The 26,888-nt window shown below is 36.1% G+C and overlaps 1 protein-coding gene across 1 annotated transcript in view; it reads right to left on the reverse strand.

Moving 5' to 3' along the window:
- The window catches only part of SLC9C2 (solute carrier family 9 member C2 (putative)), a 113,168-nt gene that overhangs the window by 51,536 nt on the left and 34,744 nt on the right, over positions 1–26,888 (reverse strand). The window contains 8 exon segments of the mRNA XM_044674885.1: positions 1,049–1,168; positions 2,162–2,259; positions 7,180–7,269; positions 8,122–8,288; positions 19,318–19,399; positions 22,902–23,070; positions 25,118–25,261; positions 25,716–25,815. Of these exon segments, the coding sequence (XP_044530820.1) occupies positions 1,049–1,168; positions 2,162–2,259; positions 7,180–7,269; positions 8,122–8,288; positions 19,318–19,399; positions 22,902–23,070; positions 25,118–25,261; positions 25,716–25,815 (970 nt within the window).

Raw genomic sequence — 26,888 nt, forward strand, 5'->3', positions numbered from 1 at the left:
GTGGGAGGTGAAGGGGAAAGTAAGAGCATGAATTATGTAACCATGATAAATTTTCAAAAAAATAAATATTAATAAATGTTTAAAAAAATATTACCATTAGAAAGTAGGTAGAGAAAGGGAGAAAAGATAAAATGTTTCTGGCTATATGGGGCTTTGATTCCCAATTTTTTTTATAGACATTCCATCATGGAATTGCTTATGGTGTGACTTTCTGGATGACTTGGAGCAGGGATGGTGAGCCTCTGCCCACTGACTCCCTAGTTTCTCATCTTAATTTCCTTTTACCCACCAGACAAGTACTACAACAGCAACAAACAAACATTTATTGCACCTTACCGTAAGCAGAGAATTGTTCTAAGTGCTTGGGAGATATAAAGTTTAAATAAGAAATAGTCTCTGCACTCAAGGAGCTTACTGACTAGCAAATGTTTAAAAGGTGCTTATAGTTGTGAAAATGCAACATAGTTTTAACAAATTTTAGAATAATGTTTTTCCTCAATTAAGAAAGTGTAAAACATACTTCTATAGCAGAATATTAGAATGTTTTTACACTTGTAAAAATTAAAATAAAAGAGTTTCAAGAATACCTATGATTATAATTTTTTTCATTTTATTTATTTTTTAAATGTAATCAATTAAGAATTTTTTCCATGGTTACATGATTCATGTTCTTTCCCTCCCTTCCTCTCTCCCCTCTCCCACAGCTGACAAGCATTTCCACTGGGTTTTACATGTATCATTGTTCAAAATCTATTTCTATATTATTACTATTTGCAATAGAGTAATCATTTAGAGTCTACATCCCCAATCATATTCCCACTGAATCATGTGATCAATCATATGTTTTTCTTCTGGGTTTCTGTTCTCATAGTTCTTTCTCTGGATGTGGATAGTGTTCTTTCTCATAAGTTTTCAAGGAGCTTAGCTTAGAGGTGACCTATATATAAATAACTATAACATAAAATTGAATATAAATAAGTTTATTCTGAACATCTAAAGAAATTCACCTATTTCAAATATATTCTTTGAAAAAGATTAAATTACTTACTCAGGTGGCAAAAAAAGAGACTTGTCTTTTTGAGATGACAAAAAAACTAGCACATTTTTAACTCTTATAAGCCAACTTCTAGTTTTTTCATAAGCTGTGACATCATGAATACTCATGAATCTAACAGAGAAAAAATAAGTGTATGATAAATACTATGCACTACACTTGAATAAAGTAGGCTTTAATAGGATACAGAAATAAAGATAAAAGGGGAACAGTTATAACAAGAGATAAAACCCCAGGATTAAAAGGGTGAACAAAAGCCTTGGATAAAAGTCTGAAACCTTTGGATGTTGTTGACCTTAGCAAATCTCTCTTGACTAGTCAATGAATATGAATAGCTTTAAACTGTTATGGACTTCATAAAAGCCTACGAAAGAATGAAAAGCTCACAAACTAGCAATTCTGGCTGAGCCTCAGAGGGGAGCAGAATACTAATTCTATTAAGCCAGCAGGGGCATTCTTTGGTCTAGGAGAATTGGGATAGCAAACTTCAGAACGGCATTCATTTTCCATGGGGAAGATTCTACTGCCCAAACAATTTCATTTTCCTGGCTGGCTAACTATGCCTCTGATTCTAAGGACTTTGTAAACATGGCCCAACTGTCTTTTCAACCTGGAACATCCCTCCATCAAGCTGGTACCTTTCTCCAATTAGTGAATTCCTTCCATTTTGGTGATGGACCCAGGACAACCATCTTTCATTCCCCTCCTGCTTTGCTTCTGACTCTTTGGACTTCACTAACATACCTGTTCTTCTCTCTCCACACATCTTTTCAATTCCATCTTATGTGACATTGTCCCCAATTAGAACATAAGCTTCTCCAGGGCAGGGATTTTACTTTAGCTTGGTAGAGAGGGGCAGTGAATTAAGAGAGGGGGGAGGTCTCGTTTTGCCCTAATTTCACAGACATTTAGGCTTCAATACAACCATTTTGCTCCCTTGTAGATGTCAGTAAAAAACAGTTCACATTTTCATTATGCTTTTCAATACCCAAAGCATGTTCCTTTACAAAAACTCTTATGAGGTCAATAGTGTATTATTTGTATTCAATTTTGTAGAGACTTACATTTGATTAAAGATTCACACATTAAGTTATGTGCAACACTTACTTTCCTTGGACAGTCCCAAAGTTTTTGGATGCTCCAATTAATATCCGGGCTGCTGCTTCAGGGAGGCTTCCATCTTTATATTGTGTTTCAAAGCTACTCTAAACAACAATTTAAATAACACCAATTATTAACAAAAAAGTCAAGGCATGTGCTAACAGTCTTGACCCAATGAAAGAATTTCATGAGATACTGGACCGTAGAGGTATCCTTCATCATTTCAATAGAATGCAAGCTCTTTGTGGGCAGGAATAGTTTTGCTTTTATCTTTGTATGCCTGGAACCTATCACAATGCCTTGTACATAGAAGGTGTACACTTCTGTAAATTTGCCTCTGTTTTACTATTGAGTGTAGAGATGCTTGAGGATGTTACCTATGGCTATGGTCCAGGCAGAAATGGGACAGCCCTGACAGCTGGAGCCCAGATCACCCTATGCAGGACCTTTGTCTTACTCATTATTGGATATTAGCTATTATTAAGCTCTCCACAAGAAGACCTCCAGTATTGTGGGAGATTCTCCATGGAGTGTTTATAAGAGAATCTCACAAAGTGAAAAGGACCTGGAGAGGTTGAGATCTGTACTAGTGGAAAGACTAACCATATCAGCAAAGTCCCATATTTTTTGAAAACTTAAAGTAATCATATCTGCTGCAAAAACTAAATACAGTCTTATATGACATCCAGGGGTGAACTTCTTCTGATATGACATGATAATTCACCATGCAGAGGGATACTGAAATTTATGAGCCAATTATAAAATATAAAACAAAAGAGATAGAAAAATGAATTCCATTAACAATAATTATAGACATCTAAAACACTAAAAAGACTTACTGGGACACATACAATATAATGTGAACACAATTACAAATCATTCTTTATGCTTTTTTAAAAATCGTGGCTTTCTAGTAGTCCAATAATTCTTAGATTGTCACTTCTGGATCTATTTTCCAGGGCAATTGTCTTTTCAGTGAAATATTTCATATTTTCCCTATTTTTTTCATTCTTTTGCTTTTGCTTTGTTGTTTCTTGATGTCTAATGAAGTCATTAGCTTCTATTTACCCAATTCTAATTTTTAAAGAATGATTTTCTTCCATGACCTTTTGATACTCCTTTCCCATTTGGTCCATTCTACTTTTCATAGAACTCTTTTCTTCACTGGATTTTTTCTTTATTTTTCTTTATTTTTCAACCCTTACCTTCCACCATAGAATCAATACTATATTTTGCTTCCAAGGCAGATGAGTGATAAAAGTTAGTCAATGGAGGTTAAGTGACTTGCCCAGGGTCACACAGCTAGGAAGTATCTGAGGCCAGATTTGGACCTAGAACCTCCCATCTCTAGGCCTGACTCTCAATCTACGGAGCCACTCAGCTGCTCCTATTCATTGGATTTTTTAACCTCTTTTCCTGTAGGTCAAATCTGTTTTTTATGAAACTCTTTTCTTCATTGGATTTTTGTTCCTCTTTTCCCACTTAATTAATTTTTCTTTTTAAGCTGTTTTTTTTCTTTTTGTAGTACTTTCATTTCTTTTTCCTGTTTTCTTCCACCTCTCTTATTTGATTTTTGAATTGTTTCTGAGTTCTTCTAGAACCTGAGACCAATTCCCATTTTTATTTGAAGTTTTGCATGGGGTTGCTTTCATCACCACTCCCTAAAGAATCTGTGACTTGTTCTTCTTTGCCTCCAAACAAATTCTCCATGGTTAGTTGTTTCTTTTGCCATTTGCTCATTTTCCCAGCCTTTTTTTCCTAGAGACTGGGAGTTCTGAAAATTGCTGATGGCTCATAGGACTCTGCACTGTGAGCTCTTTTGCTCTGGGGCTAGGGGCTTTACTGCAGGCTTAAAAGGGCCAAGTGCTATAGATTTTGGGACCTCACTGCAGGCTAATGTCAGGGCTTCAAGGGGTGGGTATGGGGTGCTCCATTATTGGCTTAGGCAGGGTCCTGGGAACCCAGAGTTAGCATATGGCCAGGCTTGGAACCATGATGTAGTAGGTGGGAGGTAATCAGCCTGCACTCCTCTGTGTAAAATTTTACTTCCAGTTCCACCCTATCCTGTGAAAATCAACTCTCTTCAAGTTATTTTCCTTCCACAAAAGAGATTCCTCATTCTGTCTCCTAGTTAGTTCTGTGACTCAAGTCATTTTGAGGTGCTATTTTAAGGTTGGTTTGAGAGGATTCTCAGAACTGTTCCAGCTATTACTGCTACTAAGCCATCATCTTAGCTCTGCCCCCAAGGACCAAATCATTCTTTATGTAACTAAATACTTGCTGAATTGAAGAAATATTAATTGCTCATGAGTAGTCCTAGTAAATATAATAAAAGTGATAATTCTACCTAAATAGATTTATTTCTTCATTGCCATTCCAATTAGACTACCAAAGATTGACTTTATGGAGCTAGAAAAAATAATGAAAATTATCTAGAGGAACAAAAAAGTCAAGAATGTCAATGGAACCAATGAAAAATGGGAATGAAGGGAGCCTATAAGTACCTGATCTCAAATTATTCTATAAGCTATAATTGTCAAGAACAATTTGGTATTGGGTAAGGAAAAAAGAGGTTCATCAGTGAAATAGATTAGATACACAATACACAGAAGTAAATGAGCATAGTAACTCCACGTTTGATAAACCCAAAGATCCAAGATATTGGGGCAAGAATTCATTATTCAACAAAAGCTGTTAGGAAAACCAGAAAATAGTCTGACAGAAATTAGAAGCCAAAGTAAGCTCCAAACATACAGTATTTAGACATGAAGGACAATATCATAAATATATTAGTGGAGCATGGAAGAAGTTACCTTTCAGATCTATGGATAGGTAAGAATCATGACCTTATAGAAGAGAGGTTCTTAGGAGGTAAAATGAAGAATTTTAATTCCATAAAATTAAAGAGATTTTTCACAAATAAAACCAATTTTTAGTTTGCAACTAAAATTAGAAAAGAAGCAGGAAATTGGGGATGGGGTGCTCTTTGTTGCAAAATTCTCTGATAAAGGTCTCATTTCTTTTTCTTAATTGAAAATTTTTATTTAATTAATTGGTTTATAATATTTTTCCATGGTTACATGATTCATGTTATTTCCCTCCTCTCTTCTCACCCCTCTCCTGTAGCCAACGAGCAATTCCACTAGGTTTTACATGTGTCGTTGATCAAGAAAAAGGTCTCATTTCTAAGATAGATAGATAGATAGATAGATAGATAGATAGATAGATAGATAGATAGATAGATAGATAGGTAATAGAATAAAATTTGTAAAAATAAGAGTCATTACCTAATAGTTGGTCGAAAGATATGAAGGAAGGAAAAGAGTTGAAGAAGGAAATGACAAATCCATTCTAGTATCTTTGCCAAGAAAACTCATATGGAGCCATACACAACTGAAACAACTGAACAATATCAAAAGATATGAATATGCAGTTTTCATAGGAAAAAATCAAAGTTATAACCATATTGGGGGGGGATGCTCTAAGTCACTAACAATTAGAGAAAAACAAATTAAAACCACTCTGGGGAAAAAAAAGCCATCCATTACAACTATAGTTACAGGGTCTTTCTTCATTATAACACCCCTCATACTAATCAGATTGTCTACATTGATAAAAAAGGAAAAATTTAAATAAAATATTAGACTGACTGTGGGAAGACTAATTTATTTATTTCTTTGCAGAGTTGTTAACCAATCCAGTCATTCTAGAAAGCAATTTGAACTGTGCCCAAAAAACTATTAAATTCTGCATAACCTTTGATCTAGTGATACCTCTACTAGGTCTGTACCTCAAAGAAATCAAAGAATGGGGGAAAGGGCCCATATGTACAAAAATAAAGCAGCTATTTTTGTGGTGGCAAAGGCATAGGAAACTGATGACATATCTATCAACCAGGGAATGGCTGAACAAGTTATGGTATGTATGGTATGTGATGGAATACTATTACGGTTTTTTAATATAAAGATATTTTATTTTACCAATTACCTATAATAACAAATTTCCACAAAAGTTTCCACAAGTAATTTGATCCAAATTGATTCTCTCCCTCCCTCCCCTCCCCCTTTCCAGAGCCGGCAAGCAATTCGACCTGGGATATAGATATAGATATAGATGATATAGATATAGATATAAATTATCATGAAAAACATGTGGAATACTATTGTGTTTTAAGAAACAATGAAAAGGATGGTTTCAGAAAAACCTAGAAAGACTTGTATGAACTAATGCAAAATGAAGTGAGCAAAATCATGACAATTTATATAATAATAACAACAATATTAAAAAGATAATCAAGTGGCAGCTAGGTGGTTCAGTGGAAAGAAAGCTCAGTCCAGCAACAGGAGGTCCTGAGTTCAAACTACTCACAGACACTTCCTTGTGTGTGACCCTATCCAGGTTACTTAACTTCATTTGCCTAGTCCTTATTGTTCTTCTGCCTTGAAACCAATAACTTAATATAAATTCTAAGACAAAAAAGAAGGTTACAAAGATACAAAAAAGACAATCAACTATGAAAGACTTAGGTACTCTGAGTTTCACAATTACTAGCCACTATTCCAAAAGATTCATTAAAACATGTGATCTGCCTCAAGGATTTAGAATGCATATATCTTTTCTTTGTTTTTCTTACTTTCTCTTTTCTTCCTTTATTTCAACATGGTTAATGTGGGAATTTATTTTGCATGACTATACATATTTCTGTTGGGCTTTGCTTTTTTTTGCCTTCTCAATCAGTAGAGGAAGACCAGGGAAGAGAGAAAGAATTTAGAATTGAAAATAAAATAAAATTGAATTTTAAAAATATGAAGGATTAGAATTTTCAATAAGCCTCATATTCCATAGTATATAGGCTTATATACTTGTATATATGTAGACTTAAAATTACTTCTAAATAAAGGCAAAACCAAATATTTAGTATTCAAAGACAAATAGCTCTGTGGATCAGTTGAAAATACTAAGTAATAAAAAAGTCATTTAAAGAAAAAAATCATATGAATCTGATTATTATGGGTAATTCTTACCATCTGTATTATAGCTACATGCAATCTGGCCTCTTCCATTAAAACTTCATCTGTTGGAAGTTTGTTCCTTTTTTCATCATTTCCTAAAAACTGAAGAAAGCATCTAAGTTTAAAAACAAACATACCAAAATATAAAAACAAAAGATATCTATAAGGATATGTTTGTAAAAAACATTTTTCCACAAATCTGAAATATCCTCTATAGAAACTATAAAGCATTTGTCAAATCACTGAGCTCAACAAACAGCAAAAAAGTAAAGTGACTGGAATTGGGCTTACACCTCAACTGGAAAGTACTACCCAGAATAGGAAATTTTTATTCTTTAATGGTTGTAATGAAGAAGATACTCTCTTGGCAAGCTAGTAGAAAACTAGTGCTTTCATTTCTACAAATTAGCAGTCTTTTTTCTCTTCTCCAAAGAAAACTACAGTTTCTTCTTGGCCATAAAATTTCCTGGAACCTCAGTTCAACCAAAACATTATAACCATTGCTGCCATTTACACAGAATTTTAAGTTTTCCCCCCTTCTTTATATATATAATCTCATTTGAATCTTACAATCATGTGGGCCAGTTGCTATTATTACCCCATTTTAAAGATGAAGAAGCTAGTTAGAATGTGAGACGAGGCTTAAATACAGGTTTTCCTGACTCCAAGTCTGGCCCACACAAGTTTTTGCTGGATTTTAAACACCATCATATACTAAATTTGAACTGTCCCCTAAGATGCTCTCTGCCACTGAAAACTTGGCCTGATGGTACAGCCTCTTTTCTCAAAGTCTAATTTCGTTTAATCTATTTTGCCCCAGTGGCCAAGTTACTAATTAGATTTTTTAGTGTGCTGCTAATATCAAAACCAACTCATTACTCCATAGTTAGCAGGGAAGGTCATATTAAGAGAAAGAGGAAATAAGCATTATTTCTGCAACATAGCATGACTCACAAAGGAAGGGTATTCAATTTTGGTTTTTTCTTCTACTGCGGTCCAAAGAATATTTGTCAAAATGTTTTCTGTTTTAGATAATATAATTGTACTGCTTATCACTTCTTGTATGTGCAGAATGGCATTTTGCATTGCCATATGTCTCGGGAGGGAAATAGCACAAAGACCTGTGAAAAGAAAAAAAAATCCCTAAAACAGTATACACATTGCCAAGGAAAACAAAAAAGGTCAGACAATTAAATGGTAAATACTAAAGATCGTCCACACATGCGTACGCACGCACACACACAAACACATTTAATTTTAGGGCTCAAGTTGTAAATTAAAATGAACATATATACCAACATATAGAATCTTAGAACTCAAAGGGATCCCAGAGAATATATGGTTTTGATTCTCTCATTTTGCAGTGAATTGGCTCAAAATAACATGGCAAGTTAGTGGCAGTCAGGGCTGGAACCTGTCTACCTGTGACCAGACTCCCTGTCCAGATTTTTGTCTATCAGAACTATCTGCTATATAGTCAAGTCATACCATTCAAACAAAGATCGACTTAAATGTACCTACTTCTCCTATATGCATTTCTTAAATTTCTAACCCCTTTTCCTAGAAGAGATGTCTACCTTTATGGTTTCAATTTTCTCTTCTAGGTGAAAGACTATCAAGTACATAGGATGAAGGATCCAGAAGAAGTCTCAGAACCCATCTAATTCCATAATCTCCTCTTTTTAATAGTTGAGGATGGGAGCTTAAGAGATCAATCTAAGGCAGTGGTTCCCAAACTTTTTTGGCCTACTGTCCCCTTTCCAGAAAAAATATTACTTAGCACCCCTGGAAATTAATTTTTTTTTAAATTTTAATAGCAATTAATAGGAAAGATAAATGAACCTGTGGCCATCACCACTCCCTGGATCACTGCAGCACCCACCAGGGGGCAGTGGTGCCCACTTTGGGAATCACTGATCTAAGGTAATAATGTCAGAATTTTTTTAAAGCTTTCTCAAGTTTCAGTCTCAAATTCTACCTCTACCTCCTGAAATTAACTCAAATTCAACATGATCAAAAGCCAATTCATCTTCCTCCCCTCTCCTCTACCACCCTCTACAAAAAGCAGCCCTCTATCCCAAACTTCCCTATTAGGAAAGTGTGGTGTGGAAATTGAGGGAACTTTGAAAATTTCAAAGTACACTCTCTTTAGCCACTATTACAAAATATGACCAAGGAAATCCATCACTTAACATTTAATGCTTTACTGAGATATAGAAAGCACTGTCTTAACTCACTAACCCAAGAGAGATGCCCCCAACCCAAGGATTTACAGAGAAAATGTGGAGCACTGCCTCAAGTCAGTGGCCTAAGACAACTCCCCCAAAATTCACAGAAAAATCCCTTACTTATAAGAGAATCCTGATATAATCAAATCTCCCTGAAGGGTTTATAACATTTTTACAATAGTTGGAGAATGTTGAATGGCTTTACAATGGATACATTCAAGCAAATTAACATCTTCAAAAAATTGGAGAATAGCTTCACAGTGGATATATCCAAGCAAATCAGTATTTTAGAGAAATGCTCAGGAAGTTGGAGATAGATATAGAGAAGAGTAGCCTGGGACTGGACTATCTAGGAGGGGCTAAAGCAAGGATGGTCAAGCCATTAGGCTTGACCTCTTGGAAGAAGCTTCAATAGAAACAATATAATACAAAGATACAAAAGGAGAGACTTCTAAAACAGAACACTTGAGATTAGTACTTGAGAAGTGATCTTGAGTATTTTAGGGTCTAAGAACAGTCCAGCCTGGGACTCCTGCCTCAGGCAAATTCCCAAACAAACTCAAAAGACTCAATTCAAAACACTGTTCTACCGGGAGAAAGGTGGAATAATCCTATCTTGAAGAGAGCTTGAAGAGAAATGATTGGGGGCTGGAAGTGGGGGTGGACTGGTTTTTACTAACTTTTTGGAGATATTAATAACTATTAATAACTTGAGAATAATACCCTAATTTCTCACTCCACACACTAACAATACTCCCACAAACTTTCTCAGCACCTAAATCCTCAAAGTTATTTCTGATTCCCCACTTTCTTTCACTAAAGTAAGCTTTAGCATTCCTAAAGCATGCTATTTCTACCTTGATGAAATCTCTTCAATCTAGAGTTATCCCTGAGACAAGGTAAATCAGAGCAGTTTGTTCCAGCTCCCAAAATGGAGAGATATGATTACAAGGGTTAGCGGGGCAGCCACAGAGGAAAAGGAAATGAATGACATGAGCTAACACAAGACAAAAAAATCAGAAATTCTCCTATGTACATACATAAGTAATATATAATTCAATCTCCAATCATCATTATCTAAGCAAAGAGAATGGGACTCATCTTCTTGCTTTCAAACCATGATGCCTTGGCTCCTGACCCCAGCCAAGTATGAAGCCTAAAACAGAATCACTAGGGAAAGAAGCCCAGAATAAAAGGGAGCACATAGTTCTGTCATTCCCAACCCTGCATAGATTTCAAGCTTCCTAACCATGGCTGAATCTAGCAGCAAACTGATGGTGCTCTAGTCAAGTGCAAGCCTATGGCTGTGTTGTCCACATCCAAACCCAAGTCAGGAACACATAAGGTTCAGACCAGGACAATATTCTGACTTTACCTTATATCAGACCAAGTATCTGATATCAAAAATAACTGGTGTGGAGAAAGAATCTAAGAATCATTGGACTATCTGAAAGTCATGACTAGAAAGAGAACAAAAACATGTATTTTAAGAAATCATAACAGAAAACATCCCGGTTCTCTTAGAACCAGAAGGCAAAGTGAAAAGAAAAGAATTCACTAGTCACTCCTTAAAAGGAATACCAAAATGAAAATTCCTAGGAACATTATAGCCAAAATCTAGAGCTTCTAGTTCTAGGAAAAAATACTGCAAATAGTCAGAAAGGAAGAATTTAAATATTAAACAACCACAGTGAGGATCACATAAGATTTAGGAGCCACAACTCTAAAGAGAGGAATGTTTGGAATATGATGTTCCAAAAGGGAAAGGACTGGCTTAAACAAAGAATAACTTACCCAGAAAAATTAAGCATGATATGGGATAGTAAAGGGGATGTGGGAGGTAGGGGAGAAGGGAAGAAATGAATTTTTAGTAGAATTTTTAATAGAGGGCTTCCAACATTCCTGATGAAAATAACAAAGCTTGTAGAAACTATTAAATAAAAAGGAGTCAAGAGAAACATAACAAGATAAATATGAGCAAGTGACCTTAGGAGGATTACATCATAATATGTGGAAGTGATACTTTTGTTCCTTCAGAAAGCTAATGTCATCCGGGAATCATAGCGAGAATTTGAAAAGACAAAGTGAATGGGAGAATTTTTAATATTTTTTTCTTATATTAAAAAGAGAAAGGAAAAGAAGGGACAAAAAATAAGAGAAATGATCTTATATAATTAAGATATGTAAGTAGAAAACTATAAACAAGGACAGGATAGAGGAAGTGGGTAACACTTGAATCACACTCATGTCTTAAGTGGTCAAAGGAGGGCAGATTAGATATAGATATAGATATAGATATAGATATAGATATAGATATAGATATGGATATAGATATATAGACATAGATATAGATATAGATATAGATATGGATATAGATATAGATATAGATATAGATATAGATATAGATATATACACACAGTTGGATACAGAAATAAATTTCATTAAATAAGGAAATTGTTAAGAAAATGGGAAGGTGAGATTAATGTGGATTGCCATGCAGGCAGGATATTGACAGGTTGTTACAAAGATATATAGGCAGTGTAATAATGAATAAGTTAAAGGGGGCAGCTGGGTAGCTCAGTGGATTGAGAGCCAGGCCTAGAGATGGGAGGTCCTAGGTTCAAATCTGGCTTCAGACACTTCCCAGTTGTGTGACCCTGGGCAAGTCACTTGACCCCCATTGCCTACCCTTTCCACTCTTCTGCCTTGGAGCCAATATACAGTATTGACTACAAAATGGAAGGTAGGGGTTTAAAAATAAATAAATAGACAGATAGATAGATAGATAGATAGATAGATAGATAGATAGATAGATAGATGAATGGATGAATGAATAGCTAGATAAATAAATAAATATAATGAATAAGTTAAGGTAGATAAGTGCAAAATTTAGAAAGGAACATTTGAAAATGCAAGCTTGAGTTGAACATTCTAAGGGAACACAGAGCTTTTTGAACTCTGAGACAGGTGGGAGGTTTGCCACTGGTAGAGGAGCTTGTGCCCTGATCTCACTGAAGGAAACCCACTTGATCATCTTGAGGAACTACAGAATAAGTCTGGATCAGCAGCTTGGAGGGTGGACCTCCAGATCTGAGACAGCTTATTGGAGTGACTCAGAGGAGTTAGTGGACTATACCAATATCCTGGGACCCTGGGACAACAGAGAACATCGTTGGAGCCAGTAGTCAGATCCCCAAGCCCTGTCAAGTTTGTATTTTGTTAAGTATAGTATAGTATAAGTTTACCTTCCCTACCTGATTTCCTGAATCACCTAAACTCTTGTATATTCCCTCCTATAGCTGTGTTAAGAGTAGTTTGTCCCATTCCCACTTGCCCTACTTTATTTATTATTAAAATCCTATTATTTTGCTTCCTACTGTCTCATTATAACCCCAAAGAACTCAGAAATGTTTAATTAGTTTCCCTGGCTAAGTTGTGTGTTTTAACTGTCATATCCAGTATTCCAGGCTTCCTCCCATTCCCCTATTTCAGCAGGAACTCTGCACCTGGCCAATTAGCATAGGCACAGTAGACCGGGGACTTTCCCTCCTTTGGAGTCTGTGAAGAAGTGGTTACCCCAGGGTGTTTTAACATATCATTAACATCCCATTTACACTGTGGTTTGTTCACCCAGAGTGGAAAAAGCAGAATGAATCATGGGTAAAGCCATGCAGACCAAGTAAAACTATAGGTAAAGTGACATCAGTTCCTTGGGAACAGCAGGGCAACAACCACCCAAACAAATGACCCCTTCCTTAGTAACTAATCAAGATAAAAAGCATGCCTGAAAACCTCTCATGGCCTTTTTACCACCAGGCCCTTCCATAGCCGTGCCTCTCTATCACCAGGGCCATTCCATTGCCTTCTCCTTCTCTCAATAAAGCCTGTTCCCTCACTATAGAGATTGTCTGGGTCATTAATTCTTTGGACAAGACCCTAATTTAGCCCCCCACATCAAGATGAGATAATAAGAAAGAGTATAGATTAAGAGAAGCATTAGTTCTAAACAAATAAACTCTAACCAAAAAGAATGGATTGCAAAGAGGAGCTTCAAAGGCAAGAAAGGAAGAATATGAACCTGTGATTGGCTTTGGGAAAGGAAAAAAGAAAAGAAGTAGAAGCCCAGAAGCAAATTGCATTAAACCTAGAGTACTGGTCCTGAGCATACTCTTTCTTGCTCATAATTTCCTCATAAGCCAAAGCTCTTTTTAAAAAGGGGATGAAGAATAAAAAGAAGGGAAATAAGAAAATAGAACAGAGGTAAATACACAATTAACAATCACAATTGTAAATGTGAATGGGATGGACTCACCATTAAGAGGGGAAAGGACAATAGAATAGCTGTGGAAACAAATCACAAAACTGCATTCTTTACTAAAAGAAAACACACACACACATGGAACAAAGATTCACACAGAGTTAAAGTAAGGGACCAGAGCAAAAACTACTATATTTCCACTGAAGGTAAAAACAAACCTGGAATAAAATCATCATCTCAGACAACAGTAAAACCAGGATTTATTAAAAGAGATAAAAAGGAAAACTACATTTTGTTGAAAAGTTATTTAGACAATAAATTTATATCAATTCTAAATGTATATGAAATAAATGGCATAGAATCTAAATACTTAAAGGAAAAGTTAAATTAGATATATATTGTGATAATGAGATTAAATCTACCTTGCCCATTCTCAAATCTAATCGACAAAAGTGTAAACAATTCCACTTAATTCACAAGTTGGGAGGTCTGTGATGTACAAGTGCTAGAGTGAGTGACAAATCAGAATTTACTGACTACCTCCTGGCCAGTCCTAAGAAAAGTGTCTGTCGTGATTGGACATGTAAACTAAGAGGAAGGCACAGGAAGTGACACAAAAGAAGCCCCTTTAAAAGAAAGTGAAAACTTCCTGTAGCTCTCTTCTGGTTTGTGACTTGGACCTGGAGGAGCATTGAATCTGCGACCCTAAGACCTCGGTGAGACTGTTCTTAAATCTTTCCCTTAAAATTACATATGGTAAGTGTAAAAACTAAATCTTCCTGAACTTCTCTAAAGGAACTTTCCTTTCAAAAGAGAATCTGTGACTGAAACATCTGCTTCATTCATCTTTGGCCCTCTGGCCTTGGGCTCAAGGCTGAACCTCCTCCAACTAAGGACTAATTAGATCTGCCTGGGTTGAACCAGAAGGCCAGAGCAAATTACCTAGTGTGTTAGATTACTTATCCTATCTTATCTTCTCTCTGATTTTCTTATTTTCTCTTCCTTTCCTCATTTGAAAATAAACTTCCATAAAAGTCATTTTGATTTGGGATTATTCTTTAATTGGGGATTGACAATTATTCAATTCCCCGGCGACCAAACCTTTTAATATTTACCCAACCAAAACCCCCTTCCCCCTTACAATATGTATATATTTATACAATTAAAAAGAAATAGTATATTTCTTCTAGACCTATGTAAATCAGGAAGGAAAAAAGGAAGGAAAGAAAGAAGGAAGGAAGGAAAGAACAAAGAAACAAAGGAATGAAGGAACAAAAGATGTGTAATGGGTGAAAAGGGGTTTTTATTGAGTAAATATTAAAAGGTTTGTCACCAAGTGAATGAACAATTATCAGTCCCCAATTAAAGATTAACTTCAAGTTAAAATGACTTTTATGGAAATTTATTTACAAATGAGAAGAGAAAGTAGAAATAAGGACATAAGAGAGAGGATAAGATAGGATAAGTAATCTAACACAATAAGTAATTTGCTCTGATCCCCTAATTCAATCCAGGTAGATCTAATTAACCCTCAGCCAAGGGAAATCCAGCTTTGATCCCAAGGCTGGGAAGCCAGAGGCTCAAAGGGCCTTGAAGGTGAACAAAGCAAAAGTTTCAGTCACAGAGTTTCTATTAAAAGGAAGTTCGTTAAGAGAAGTTCAGGAAGATTCAGTCTTTATACTCACCATGTGGAATGCCCATGTCACAAACCAGCAGAGCTCCTTCAGGTCCTGTTCACAAACCAGAAGAGAGGGCCCAGATGACTGAGGTCTCTTTTTAAAGGGGCCTCTTCTGTGTCACTTCTTGTGGCCTCCTCTTAGTTTACATGTCCAATCACAACAGACTCTTTTCTTAGGACTGCCCACAAGGCAGTCAGTAAATTCTGATTTGTTTCTCTAGCACATGTGGGTTACAGACCACCCAAAATGGAGATGTTTTCACCTTTGGTGATTAAATCTAAAGATAGGCAAGATAGATTTCATCTCATTATCACCGAAGGAAGGAACAAACAAAAAGAAAGAAAACAAAGAAAGAAAAGAAGCAAGAAGGAAGGAAACAAATAAAGAAGCAAGAAAGCAAAAAAGCAAGGAAGGAAGGAGTTAAGGACCTGAATAGAATCTTATAAATGTTAGATATAGTAGACTTCTTTATTATTAAAGTTAGTTAAAATTAAGATTCTTCTCTTTTCATTTTGCCTTCAGGTTCTAAGAGAGTTAGGATATTTTCTGTTATGATTTCTTAAAATGTTGTGTCTAGGTTCTCTTTCTGGTAAAGACTTTCATAAGAATCATAATCACAGTTATGATTGTTGGAGGTAATGTACCAAAATTTTTCAGAGGCAACAAAAATAGTACTTAAGGGAAATTTTAAAATTTCTAAACACTTCCATTGAGAGAGATAGAGGATAAAAACTAACTGAGCATTCAACTAATAAAACCTCAGAATCAAACAAATTTTAAAATTCAATTAAATATATCAAAATAGAAATCTTTAATATCAAAGTAGAGATTGACAAAATTGAACACAAAAATACTGGATTGATAAACAAGATGAAGAACTGTTTGTTTGTTTGTTTTTTAATTAATAAAGAGTGAAACCAAATTACCAGGAACAAAATTATAAAAGGTAAATTTACAAAAAATGAAGAATAAAAGAAATTATCAAAAATTTTGTCCCATTTCATGCTAAGAAAACAAATGAAAGGAATACATTTTTACAAAGTTTACAAATGGGCAGAACGAGAAATAGAGAATTTAAAAATACAGTCTCAGAAAATAAATTGAGTAAGCCATAAATGAGCTCACAAAAAAAAATATGTTCTAGATCAGTGATGGGAAAACTACAGCTTGGATCTGGCCCGCGGGGAATAGTTTCCCCATCACTGTTCTAAATGGATTTACAAGAAAAAAAAACCTAACAAATATTTAAAAAATATTTTTACAAGTATTGCTCATGGCATCAAACAACTTGGTTTCGGTCCTGGCTACAGTTATTTTAAGAGCTAGGAAAAGTCAATTTACCTACCTCTAAGTCTCCATTTCCTCATCTGTAAAATGACAATGACGATTCTCACACTATCTCATACTTTTTGTTAGTAAAGCATATTACAAACATAAAATATTGGAAATAATCATATTAATTAACTATATCATACTGCTTTAAGTTTTATAAGTGCTTTACATATGTTGTCTGATTCAGTCCTTATAACAACTCTGTATTATAGGTCGGTATTACATCTATTATTAATCCTATTTTACAGAGGAGGAAACTGAGGCTGAAAAGGTTAAATAATTTGCCCATGGTCATACAGTATCAAAAGCAGGATTCAAACCCAGGTCTAAGCAATTTGCCTAACCCACAAGTCTGACCATGTCATATGCATCAATAAACCTCAGTGGCTCTCTACAGCCTCCAGTAATAACATAAACAATATAAACTCGTATGTCTACCATTGAAAGATCTCCACAACCTAGCCCTTCCTACCTTTCCTATCTTCCTAATCATCACTCGCCTACACTCACACCATGGTCCAGCTGTAGTGACCTGCTCATTATTCCTCACACACAGCACTTTACTTCCCATTTGCTGCTTCTGAATTGGCTGTTCCCCTGGCCTGGAAAGTAATCTCTCAAATCTTCCTTTTAGAAATCCTGGTTTCCTTCATAGCCCAGCTCCCATCATCCACTTTCTATAGGAAGTCTTTTCTGATCCTCCATGTTGCTTGTGCCCTTCCTCTCCAAACCACCTTATATGTCCAGATACATTTATGCACAAATGGTCTTCCCCAATTAGAATACAAATTCCTGGAATTATTTCACTTTTTTCTGTTAATATCCAGGATTTAGTACAGTATCTACTTGTGCTTGGCATAGTAAATATTTAACAAATGCTTGTTGAATCACTGGATTATTGTATTGATAGACGTTGGGAAATTGGCAGAATTTGCCTTTTCCTCCTTTCCTACCCTTTCTGAACCTTAGAATGCAAAATAATCTTGCCAATAACTTTTCTATAATAAGTAATTATGACAATAATTTTATTTAAAAATACAAAAAGTATTACTGTGAAAGGCCTGTGTTTTTGCAAATACATGGAACAAGTGAGGAAAATTAATGCTGGATTGTTTTATTTATTACCAATATCCAACCTCTGATGATCAGGCAGTTCCTCAAAGGAATAAATGAGTAAAGTAATTACTGTCAGCCTTTCAAGGCTGGAACCTGGACACAGACCTGTACTTTTTTTATCCTATAAACAAAAACCAGCATGTGCCCATTTTGTCCTTGCTAATCCCCTCATGAAGATTTGTAGTGATCAGACCTACAACAGGGGAAACTTAGCCATTGAAAACCTGATTGAGATAGCTTATTTTTCTAGCCAAAGTTTACTAGAGGAAGTTGGGTTTCATAAAGCAACTAACAGTTCCATTTCTTAAGTGCCAGAAAATGGCAGATCAGCCACATTGGCTTAGCTGTAGTGAAGCTGTAGGGATCTGTTCTTGAGTAATCATTCCCCTCCCAATTATGAAATAATGGGGGGAAAGAGCTGAGAACTCTATGCCCACCTCCTCATTAAAATATCCACCAATCGAGATTGCCAGGGGAAGCCCAAATGATGTATTGTCAGGCCAATCAGAAGGAAGACACATCTAGATATAAAAAAAATGCCTGCCAAGATCTCTGGATCTTTGGTGCAAATAGAGGCATGCCATTGATCTAGTCTTTATTTATTGATCACATGTTCCTATTAAATAAATGATATTATACTCAGAGAAATGGCCTCATTCTATTTATTGGTTAAAATTTTTGGATGCTACATGAACCAAATAAAATGGGATAAATTTTATGCTTAGCCCATGGATTTCCCCCAAAACATGGTTTACACGCTTTAAAAGATTAACAAAAATGTTAGAGCAGCAAAGGCAGCATTCAGACTCTGACAGTTACTTCTATGGCTATGGATAGCTTTTTTCATCATGAATCTCTTCTGTCCCTCACCTTTTTTTAATATAATAGGTTGTTTCCAATCTCGTGGGTATAATATTTTCTCTGTTAAGATGACTTGACAATGAAACTCTACAGTTAATGTTGGTAACAATAGGTGGCACAGTGGATAGAGTGAAGTCCTGAAGTCAGGAAGACTCATCTTTATGAATTCAAATCTGACACTTACTAGCTGTGTGACCCTCGGCAAGTCACTTAAGCCTGTTTGTCTCAGTTTCCTCATCTGTTAAATAAACTAGAAAAGGAAATGGCAAACCACTCCAGTGTTTTCAGCAAGAAAACACCAAAGTCACAAAGAATCAAATAGAACTGAAATGACTGAACGACATTAGATATTACAGGAAGATTATTTTCAACACACCATCAGACAATAGGTCTCATGCCCTCCCTTGATGTTCTCTTATACCCAACGTTTTCCTGAATCTGTCCCACTCCCCCAAACATTCCAGAGCAGTCCCACAGCATCACTAGGCAATTAGACTTCAAGGATTGCTACTTTAGTCTCACATAAGATTAATGTATCAGTTATTCCAATTATCATCCTACATAATACAATAATATTATTTTAATAATGATAACTAAACAAGTTTGTGTTCTACTAAAATGATATGGTATTGGCATTACTTTTTTCCAAGATAATTATAAAATTATTATACTTTACCTAACGTCACTGCTGAGTGAGCCACCATGGCTGAATTTATTATCATAGTCATGATGGATATAGCCAGGACATAGATTAGAAACTAAAAAGTAAATAAACGAGAAAGTCATTAAACATTTTTCCAAAGCTAAGCATTATTCAGTCATAAATTTAGACTCTGATTCTGTTTGTATTTTTAAAAAATTATCCTCTAGTCAATAGTTTAGAGCAAAAAGATAAATATTTTTTTTCCTCTGAAGAGCAAGACTGTGGGAAAATAAACACCTGGTCATAAAGACCTAGATTCAAGTACCACCTCTGATACCTATGAGCTGGATGACTCTGGGCATCTGAGGGTCCAACCACAGCTGCCTTTTATATTGTAGTTAACTGCTTTGAAATATACTTATGCTAACTTTATATTTATCCTGAATATATATTTTATATGTACTTCTCTCCTCTCATAATATACAAAGATCATTTCATTTTTTGTACTTGTATTCCCAACAGCCTTCTTAGTATAGAGCCTGGCATTCACTAAGTGCTTAATAAATATTGTTGATGAATTAATTAGTTGAAGTCATTCAGCATCTCAACGTTTTAAGTAACTCTCTGTGAACAAGAATTGCAAAGTACTAACCTATGGCAATAGAGGAGTTAAGTTCCCTTATACTGATGAAATCCTGGGTTCATTTCCTATCCCTTCTCTTTAAAAATTTTTTTATTATCATTATTTTCAATTACACATAGAAATAATTTTAAAAAATGGTTATCTGACATTTTGCAATCCAGATTCTCTCCTTCCTTCCCTTCCCTCCTGTAATGAGGGAAGAAGAGAAAAGGGTTGCAAACAGGTAAAAGAGAGGATTTTGCAAAGAGAGGTTTGCTGGACCTGACCACATGCTGTGAAATTGGTGATGTTGAGTTCTGGAACTTGGGGAACAGATAAAAGTGAGCACCAGCAGTTACTGGGACTGTCTCTTTGACTTTCTGTTGCTGAGACAGTCTTGAGCTGGACCCCCCTCTCTATCTGAGGAGGTTTTGGTTTCCTATTACTTGAATAACTCTGGTGTTCCTGTCTGGAGAAATCCTTCATTCCTTGAGATCCAACAGTGCTTCCTGTCTACTGAGAAAGTGTTCCCAGTTGCTCTGAAGATCTGTGACTAGCAAACCAGTACTATTGCCAGTGGTGGAAAGGCCTGAAGCCATCTTAGGCCTAACCCTGCTAGGATTGAACCCTAACATAAAGGGTTCACCCAAAAGTTACTCAAAAGACCTATTTATCCTACAATAGTAATCTGGGAGAATTAATAGTGTCAGGTAGTTAGATAGTCAGGGAATTTAGACAGAGTAGGGATTTAAGGAACTTGGAAGAAAACAAAGACATCTCCATGAGGAGATTGTAGAAGGTAGGAAATTAGATAGATTAGTTAGAGAAATCTAATTCTTTAATCTTGTCCTCCATCATACTGTGTTTAAAAATAAGCCCCTGGCCTGTTTTTAAACTCTGTCTAGTAGTCTGCACAGCATACTGGTCCATGTGAGAAGGCTCACAGGCCCTTCTCTGTGAGGTACCAAGGAATCAACTAAACCTTGGTACCTTGTCATTATCAACATTAACCACCAAGAATATGTACATATTTCACTCCCCACTCCCCAGAAGGTAAATAGTCTGATACAGATTATACCAGTGCTGTCATACAATATATATTTCTATGCTCTTCATGCTGTGAAAGAAGACATGTATCATACATGTGAGAAAAAAATTCATGAAGGAATAAAGTGAAAAATGAGATATTTTGATAGACCCCAACAGTGCCATTTTTGGCTATGGATAACATTTTTCATCATGGGTCTCTTGTATCCTGCCTCTCCTTTTTTTAAAACCCTTGTCTTCTATCTTACAATTGATATTAAGTATTGGTTCCAGTACAGAAGACTCACCCAGAGTCAGATAGCTAGGAAGTGTCTGAGGTCAGATTTGAACCCATCTGCCCATCTCCAGACCTGGATCTCTATCCATTGCTGCCACCCAAACTGCCCCATATTCCTTCCCTTTTTGAGGTACAGAAGTTGTTTGCCATCTCAAAGGTCTCTGTCAAGGTGACTTGATGATGAAACTCTCCCTAGTTACTGTTGCCTGTAAAGATTCTCCCAGGATACTGTGGTCACCAGACATTCAGGGTAAGGCAGGTGGGCACTCAGCTGGCATTGCCAAGGTCCCAAGCAGCCACCAGCATTGCAAACACAAAGATGGCAAAGGAGGTGGTTCCTGACCAACAACAGCTGTTGATCTTGTGACACAGATTCCAGAAGCAAACTGTGGTGATTCTCAATCAAACAGAAATGCATCAAATAAGGCTGAGCCCAACTTCTTATTCCAGCCCTGAGGTATATCTAGGCTCTAGTCTGAGCCTCCTACAAGAGTTCACGCGTGTCAGCAAACAATTGTTATCCCCGTACATATCTCTCCCAAACTGAGGTTGAACAAAGGAGTAGAAAGGACATTGGAATGAGGGTGATTTAGCAAATTGAAGGTACACAGTAACATTCTTGTTGACTCACTGACATTGCAGCTAATAAGAGTTTCTCAACCCTAGTACCAACGAATGAGATGCTCAGTCAATCAACAATCTCATGGAGCAATATCTCTAATACAGGAATGTGTTGTCAAATCTGGATAATTAATGAGTTGTTTTTGTTGACCTGCTATTTTTCTTCTTTTTTTTTTTTTTGGTACTTTGTTATAAGGATTGGCTATTTGAGGAGAAAAGAGGAGAAAAGAATATATCTTTAAAACAAAGGAGATCCATAAAAATGAACCCCATACCAAATTCCTTACTCCTAGGTCCCTTAGCTCACATTTGTTTATTTATTTATTTTGGCCATAATATGTTCACATCTGATTTTTTTCACAATCTCCAAAACTGTGTAATTAATAGATTATTTTTTATCAAAGTCAATGTGAATACAAAAACTAAGAGAAGGGCACTTTCATATGATCAACATTCTCAAGTTCCTTTTGAGTTTCTTTTTTATAGAGGAAAATGAATAGTTTTGAATAATCTCAGTAAAATTATTTGCAAAACACTTTATAAATAGTATCTTATTTTAACCTCACAACAACCCTGGGAGTTAGATGCTATTATTATCCCTTTTTTTAACAGAGGAAGAAATTGAATCAAAGAGCAGGAGAATTGTCCAGGCTCACTTGGCTAGTGTCTGAGGTGATATTCTAACTCAAGTCTTTCTGACACCAGACCCAGAGAAATGTATATCCATTGTACCAGCTAGTTGTCTCAATTCAGAAAAATAAATAAGTATACTAATTAATATATCACCTAGACAGCTGCTGCAAAAGTAAATGAGAGAGGGGGCAGGTAGATGGCTTAGTGGACTGAGAGTCAGGACTAGATATTGAAGGTCCTGAGTTCAGACAGTTCCTAGCTGGGTGGCCCTGGGCAAATCGCTCAACCTCCATTGCCTATCCCTTACATCTCTTCTGCCTTGGAACCAACATAAAATTTTAAAAAGATGGAAGGTAAGAGTTTAAAAAATAAGTAAATAAAGGAAAAATTTTATAAGCAAAGTTTTTGATGACTTACCAATTGTGGTAAAGCTACTGCCTCTTGACTCATGTTATAGATATCAGGAGCCAGGATTAAACTAAAAGATCCCTTAATGCCAGTGCAGATGAGAATGACTCCCCACTTCCAACTGAATTCATAACAGGAATGTAATAATACAGGGCTTACTAGCAGAATAGTTAACATCCTGTGCAAAGGAAAACATCAATACAAAAAAAAATCAATATTTAGATCAGAGAATCTTGGCATTGGAAGGTCAAATCACACAGTAGCACAATTTCTAAGGAGTCAAAATTCTAACTCACTCCAAAGGCAATGGAGACCTGTGACCATCAATGGATCAGAGTATATTAACCAAGAAGAATTCTACTCATTCTTGAAATGCAAGGGATGTTATCCATGATCATGGAAAGGAGCTGGGTCAGTAATTTAATCAGAGTGAAAGGTAAGGGATGGACTGTTTGTGTGCTACACTGGTACCCAGTAACATCTAGAGACCTGAAAAAAAGATCCTCTTCTTCTGTAGAGGCTTTCTGGTAGGACCTAGAGAAGAGCCTCACAGGATTAGGTGTAGATAAGTTATGATTTGTGAGGTTGAAAGGAACAGCCACATCAGTGAGATCATGGAGTCCCTAAAGGGCTGGAATATAAGACTCATTGCCACTTTGAGATATCCTGAAAACCAATCCAAGAGTGCTTTTAAAATTATGCCATGTCTGGCATGGATTCTTATATCCATTTGGTCATTTTTAGCTGTTTTCCCCTACTTCTTCTTAGATGCCATGTCTACTCCCTCAAATAACATTTTGAATCTTTAGACAGTAATTCTTCTGTCATTGAGAATGAACATCAGAGCACCTATTTAAAGTTAGAAAGAACTTTAGAGGCTGTTGAGCCCAACCTCTTCATTTTTCATATAAATAAACTAAGGCATAAAGAGAATTAAGTGACTTGCCCAGAATCACGTAGCTAGTGAGCATTGGAGATGAGATTTTAATTCATCAAATATTTTGTAAACCTAGAAACTCTATATAAGTACCATTTATCATTATCATTTCTCCTCTACTACTTTTCATTGTTTTTAAGGAAATGTGGCTTTCAATCTTCTACCATTCTCTCCAGTAATATTTTACAAACAAGTTTGTACTCTAAATTGATATCGCCTCTGGCTGCCATATCTATCAAGAACTTGTTGGGTAAGGAAATTTTTGTGTTAGTATTGTCTATTCTTTCTATCAGCTGTTTTGAATTGATTAAACTCTCTAAGAAAAATTTTTTATAAACTTCTCTACAGAATGGTGGTAATCAGCATGAAGCTTGTTACTCTATGGTGTGTTGCCCATGAGAGTTGCCTATATGACCACAGTTGATGAGAGCTTGGGAGAAAAGATTTTCTTTTTCTTCTCCAGAGAAGAAAATCTTATGCAAAAACCCAGGTTTGAATACCATGTTACATTACTTTGAGTAATTTCCTTTTTTTAAGAGTCAACTTTGGAGCTGATGGGTTTTTAGATTTTTTTTTCTTTTTACAATTCAATTCAATAAACATTATTTTTCTTTGACTATGTCGGCACAGTCCATCCGGTTGGCCATATTTAAAGCCTTTTCAGTTTGATAGAACCTGTCAGAATTTGTGCTCATATTAGCACCCAAGATTATCTTGACACCTCTAAGAGTTATGTGAGTACCATGAAATACTTTCATTCTTCTGATTATTGCACTTATCATATAACATTATTTATTTAAATCTCCAATAGGGACTTTATCAAAATGTTACACTTAGTATAGTTTTTAATAACCTGGAATCATTTCCTCTTTTTTTCTTTTTCTTTTTTTTTTTAAACCCTTAACTTCTGTATATTGGCTCCTAGGTGGAAGAGTGGTAAGGGTGGGCAGTGAGGGTCAAGTGACTTACCCAGGGACAAGACAGCTGGGAAGTGTCTGAGGCCGGATTTGCACCTAGGATGTCCTGTCTCTAGGCCTGGTTCTCCATCCACTGAGCTACCCAGCTGCCCCCTCGTTTCCACTTTTAGATAAAATTAATAAGGTTTGTTCCCCACGAGCCAGGATACATAGATGTCAAAGGCAGATTGGGAGGGACGAAAGGAGGGAATAAGAAGAAGAGGGAGGGAATAACAGCTATAGATTTTCCAAGCCTAAAAGAATGGGATCAGGAGACAGTCACTTAGAATATAAACTTAAGAATCTAAATTGAAGTTTCAATTAAATCTCACCTTGTAACATTCACTGTCACAAATAAGATTATGATGAACATTAAGTTGTGAACCTCAATGTCCCTAATATTTTCACATCCAATGACAATGCCGATGAAAGTGAATATAAAAGCTTGACATGAAAATGTCAGGATGAACAAGAACCTGTGTTGGAAGGAAGCCATATTTTAATGTATTAATTTAATCTATTCATTTCACTTTTCCCATCAGCTCATGAATCTGACTTTCTCAGCCTATCATCCCAAAAGTTGTTGTATAAAGCATTATTTGAAGGAATACAAAAGCAATAACAACAACAAACTTTGGTTGTAACTCACAGAGCCCAGTCCCATAATTCTAATTTTCATCATCCAATATTAAAGGCCTTTCTCCTCCCACAGAATGATAATGTCAAGATATTAAAATTTAAAAACGAAGACCCTGGCTTTCTGTACTTGGCTGAAGTAGTATAATTGGCCCTCCAGTTGCCAACAAGCAGAGAAGGAATCTGCTGTTTCTGATCCAATTCCTTACATTAGTTTTGAAGTTTAACTCACTATAGTTAGAATTCAAGAGTTACCATATATACAACATATATATAAAGCAGTAGAAATCTTACTTTGTAATTGTGATATCAATCCCTGGCCTAAAGCTTAAGGAATCTAAAAGGAGCCCAAGAGAAATTACGGAAATAATTCCTGAGAGTCCCAAAAATTCAGCTAGAGAGAAAAAGAGATAAATGAAATTAAATGCATGCAAATCCATGTTATTATTATTGTTATCCAACATTCATTCAAAAATTCATTCCCCAGAACTGGGTTCAAATTGCAGATATTTAGATTACTCATTGTGCATCTCTGGGCAAGTCACTTAATCCCAGTAGTCCATAAAGTGGGAGTGGAACGGTGAGAGGCAGGAAGTGACATAGTCAGACCCGAGCTTCAGACATATCATTTTGGCAAATGAGTTGAGGATGGACAAGCTGAAGACTACTGCAACACTCCCAGTGAGAGGTAATCTCCATCAATGTAGATCAACAACAGTTTTGAGATTATAAAAGATTTGAGCTTTTGTCTTCTGCTGTTTTCTCAGGATTTTGAATATTGTATTATTTCAGGATCTCAGGGACATCTCCAGCTGAGGACCTGTAATTTTCAATGTTCCCAAAGTGATATAATCTGACTGTGTCCACCTGGTCTAAGTTCTACAGGCTACTGACCTGGGTTTGGGGCTGGGTAACATTCCTGTTGTCTGACCCCTAGATGGAAGTTCCAATAGAGGGGGTTCAGCTACTGTCAGTCAGCTGGGAAGCTCTACATGTTCAAAATGATAGAATTGAAGGCCCCTTATTTATCTAGGATTCCTACCAATATTATTATGAGGCAAGAATTTACAGAAGGCCATTCCATTTCAAACTAGGCTAAAGGTTAGAAGGGAGGGATCCTGCTCAGTTTCTGAGGTTAGAGCCACACACTACTGTTTGCTTCTGAATTTATTCCTAAATTAGTATACCACCTAAGGCACATGATCATTCCTTATCTGGAATGACACCTCTATGTTGAGATCCCTTCCTCAACTTACCCCATACGTATACCCAGAATTGGGCAACAAACAACAAAACTTCCATTTGGAATCTGTTTCCACATCCTACACAAGATTAGTATCTACCTGTACATGTCTGAGACCTCTTCCTTCTCTTGGGCAAAGCTTCAGTTCTCTTTCAATCCCTGAGTGCTAGAACCCTACCCACAGCAGACTCTTGGCTAGATTCTATCCTCAGTGACTATAGACC

Source organism: Gracilinanus agilis, chromosome 4, assembly GCF_016433145.1.
Source record: "Gracilinanus agilis isolate LMUSP501 chromosome 4, AgileGrace, whole genome shotgun sequence".
Classification (NCBI taxonomy): domain Eukaryota; kingdom Metazoa; phylum Chordata; class Mammalia; order Didelphimorphia; family Didelphidae; genus Gracilinanus; species Gracilinanus agilis.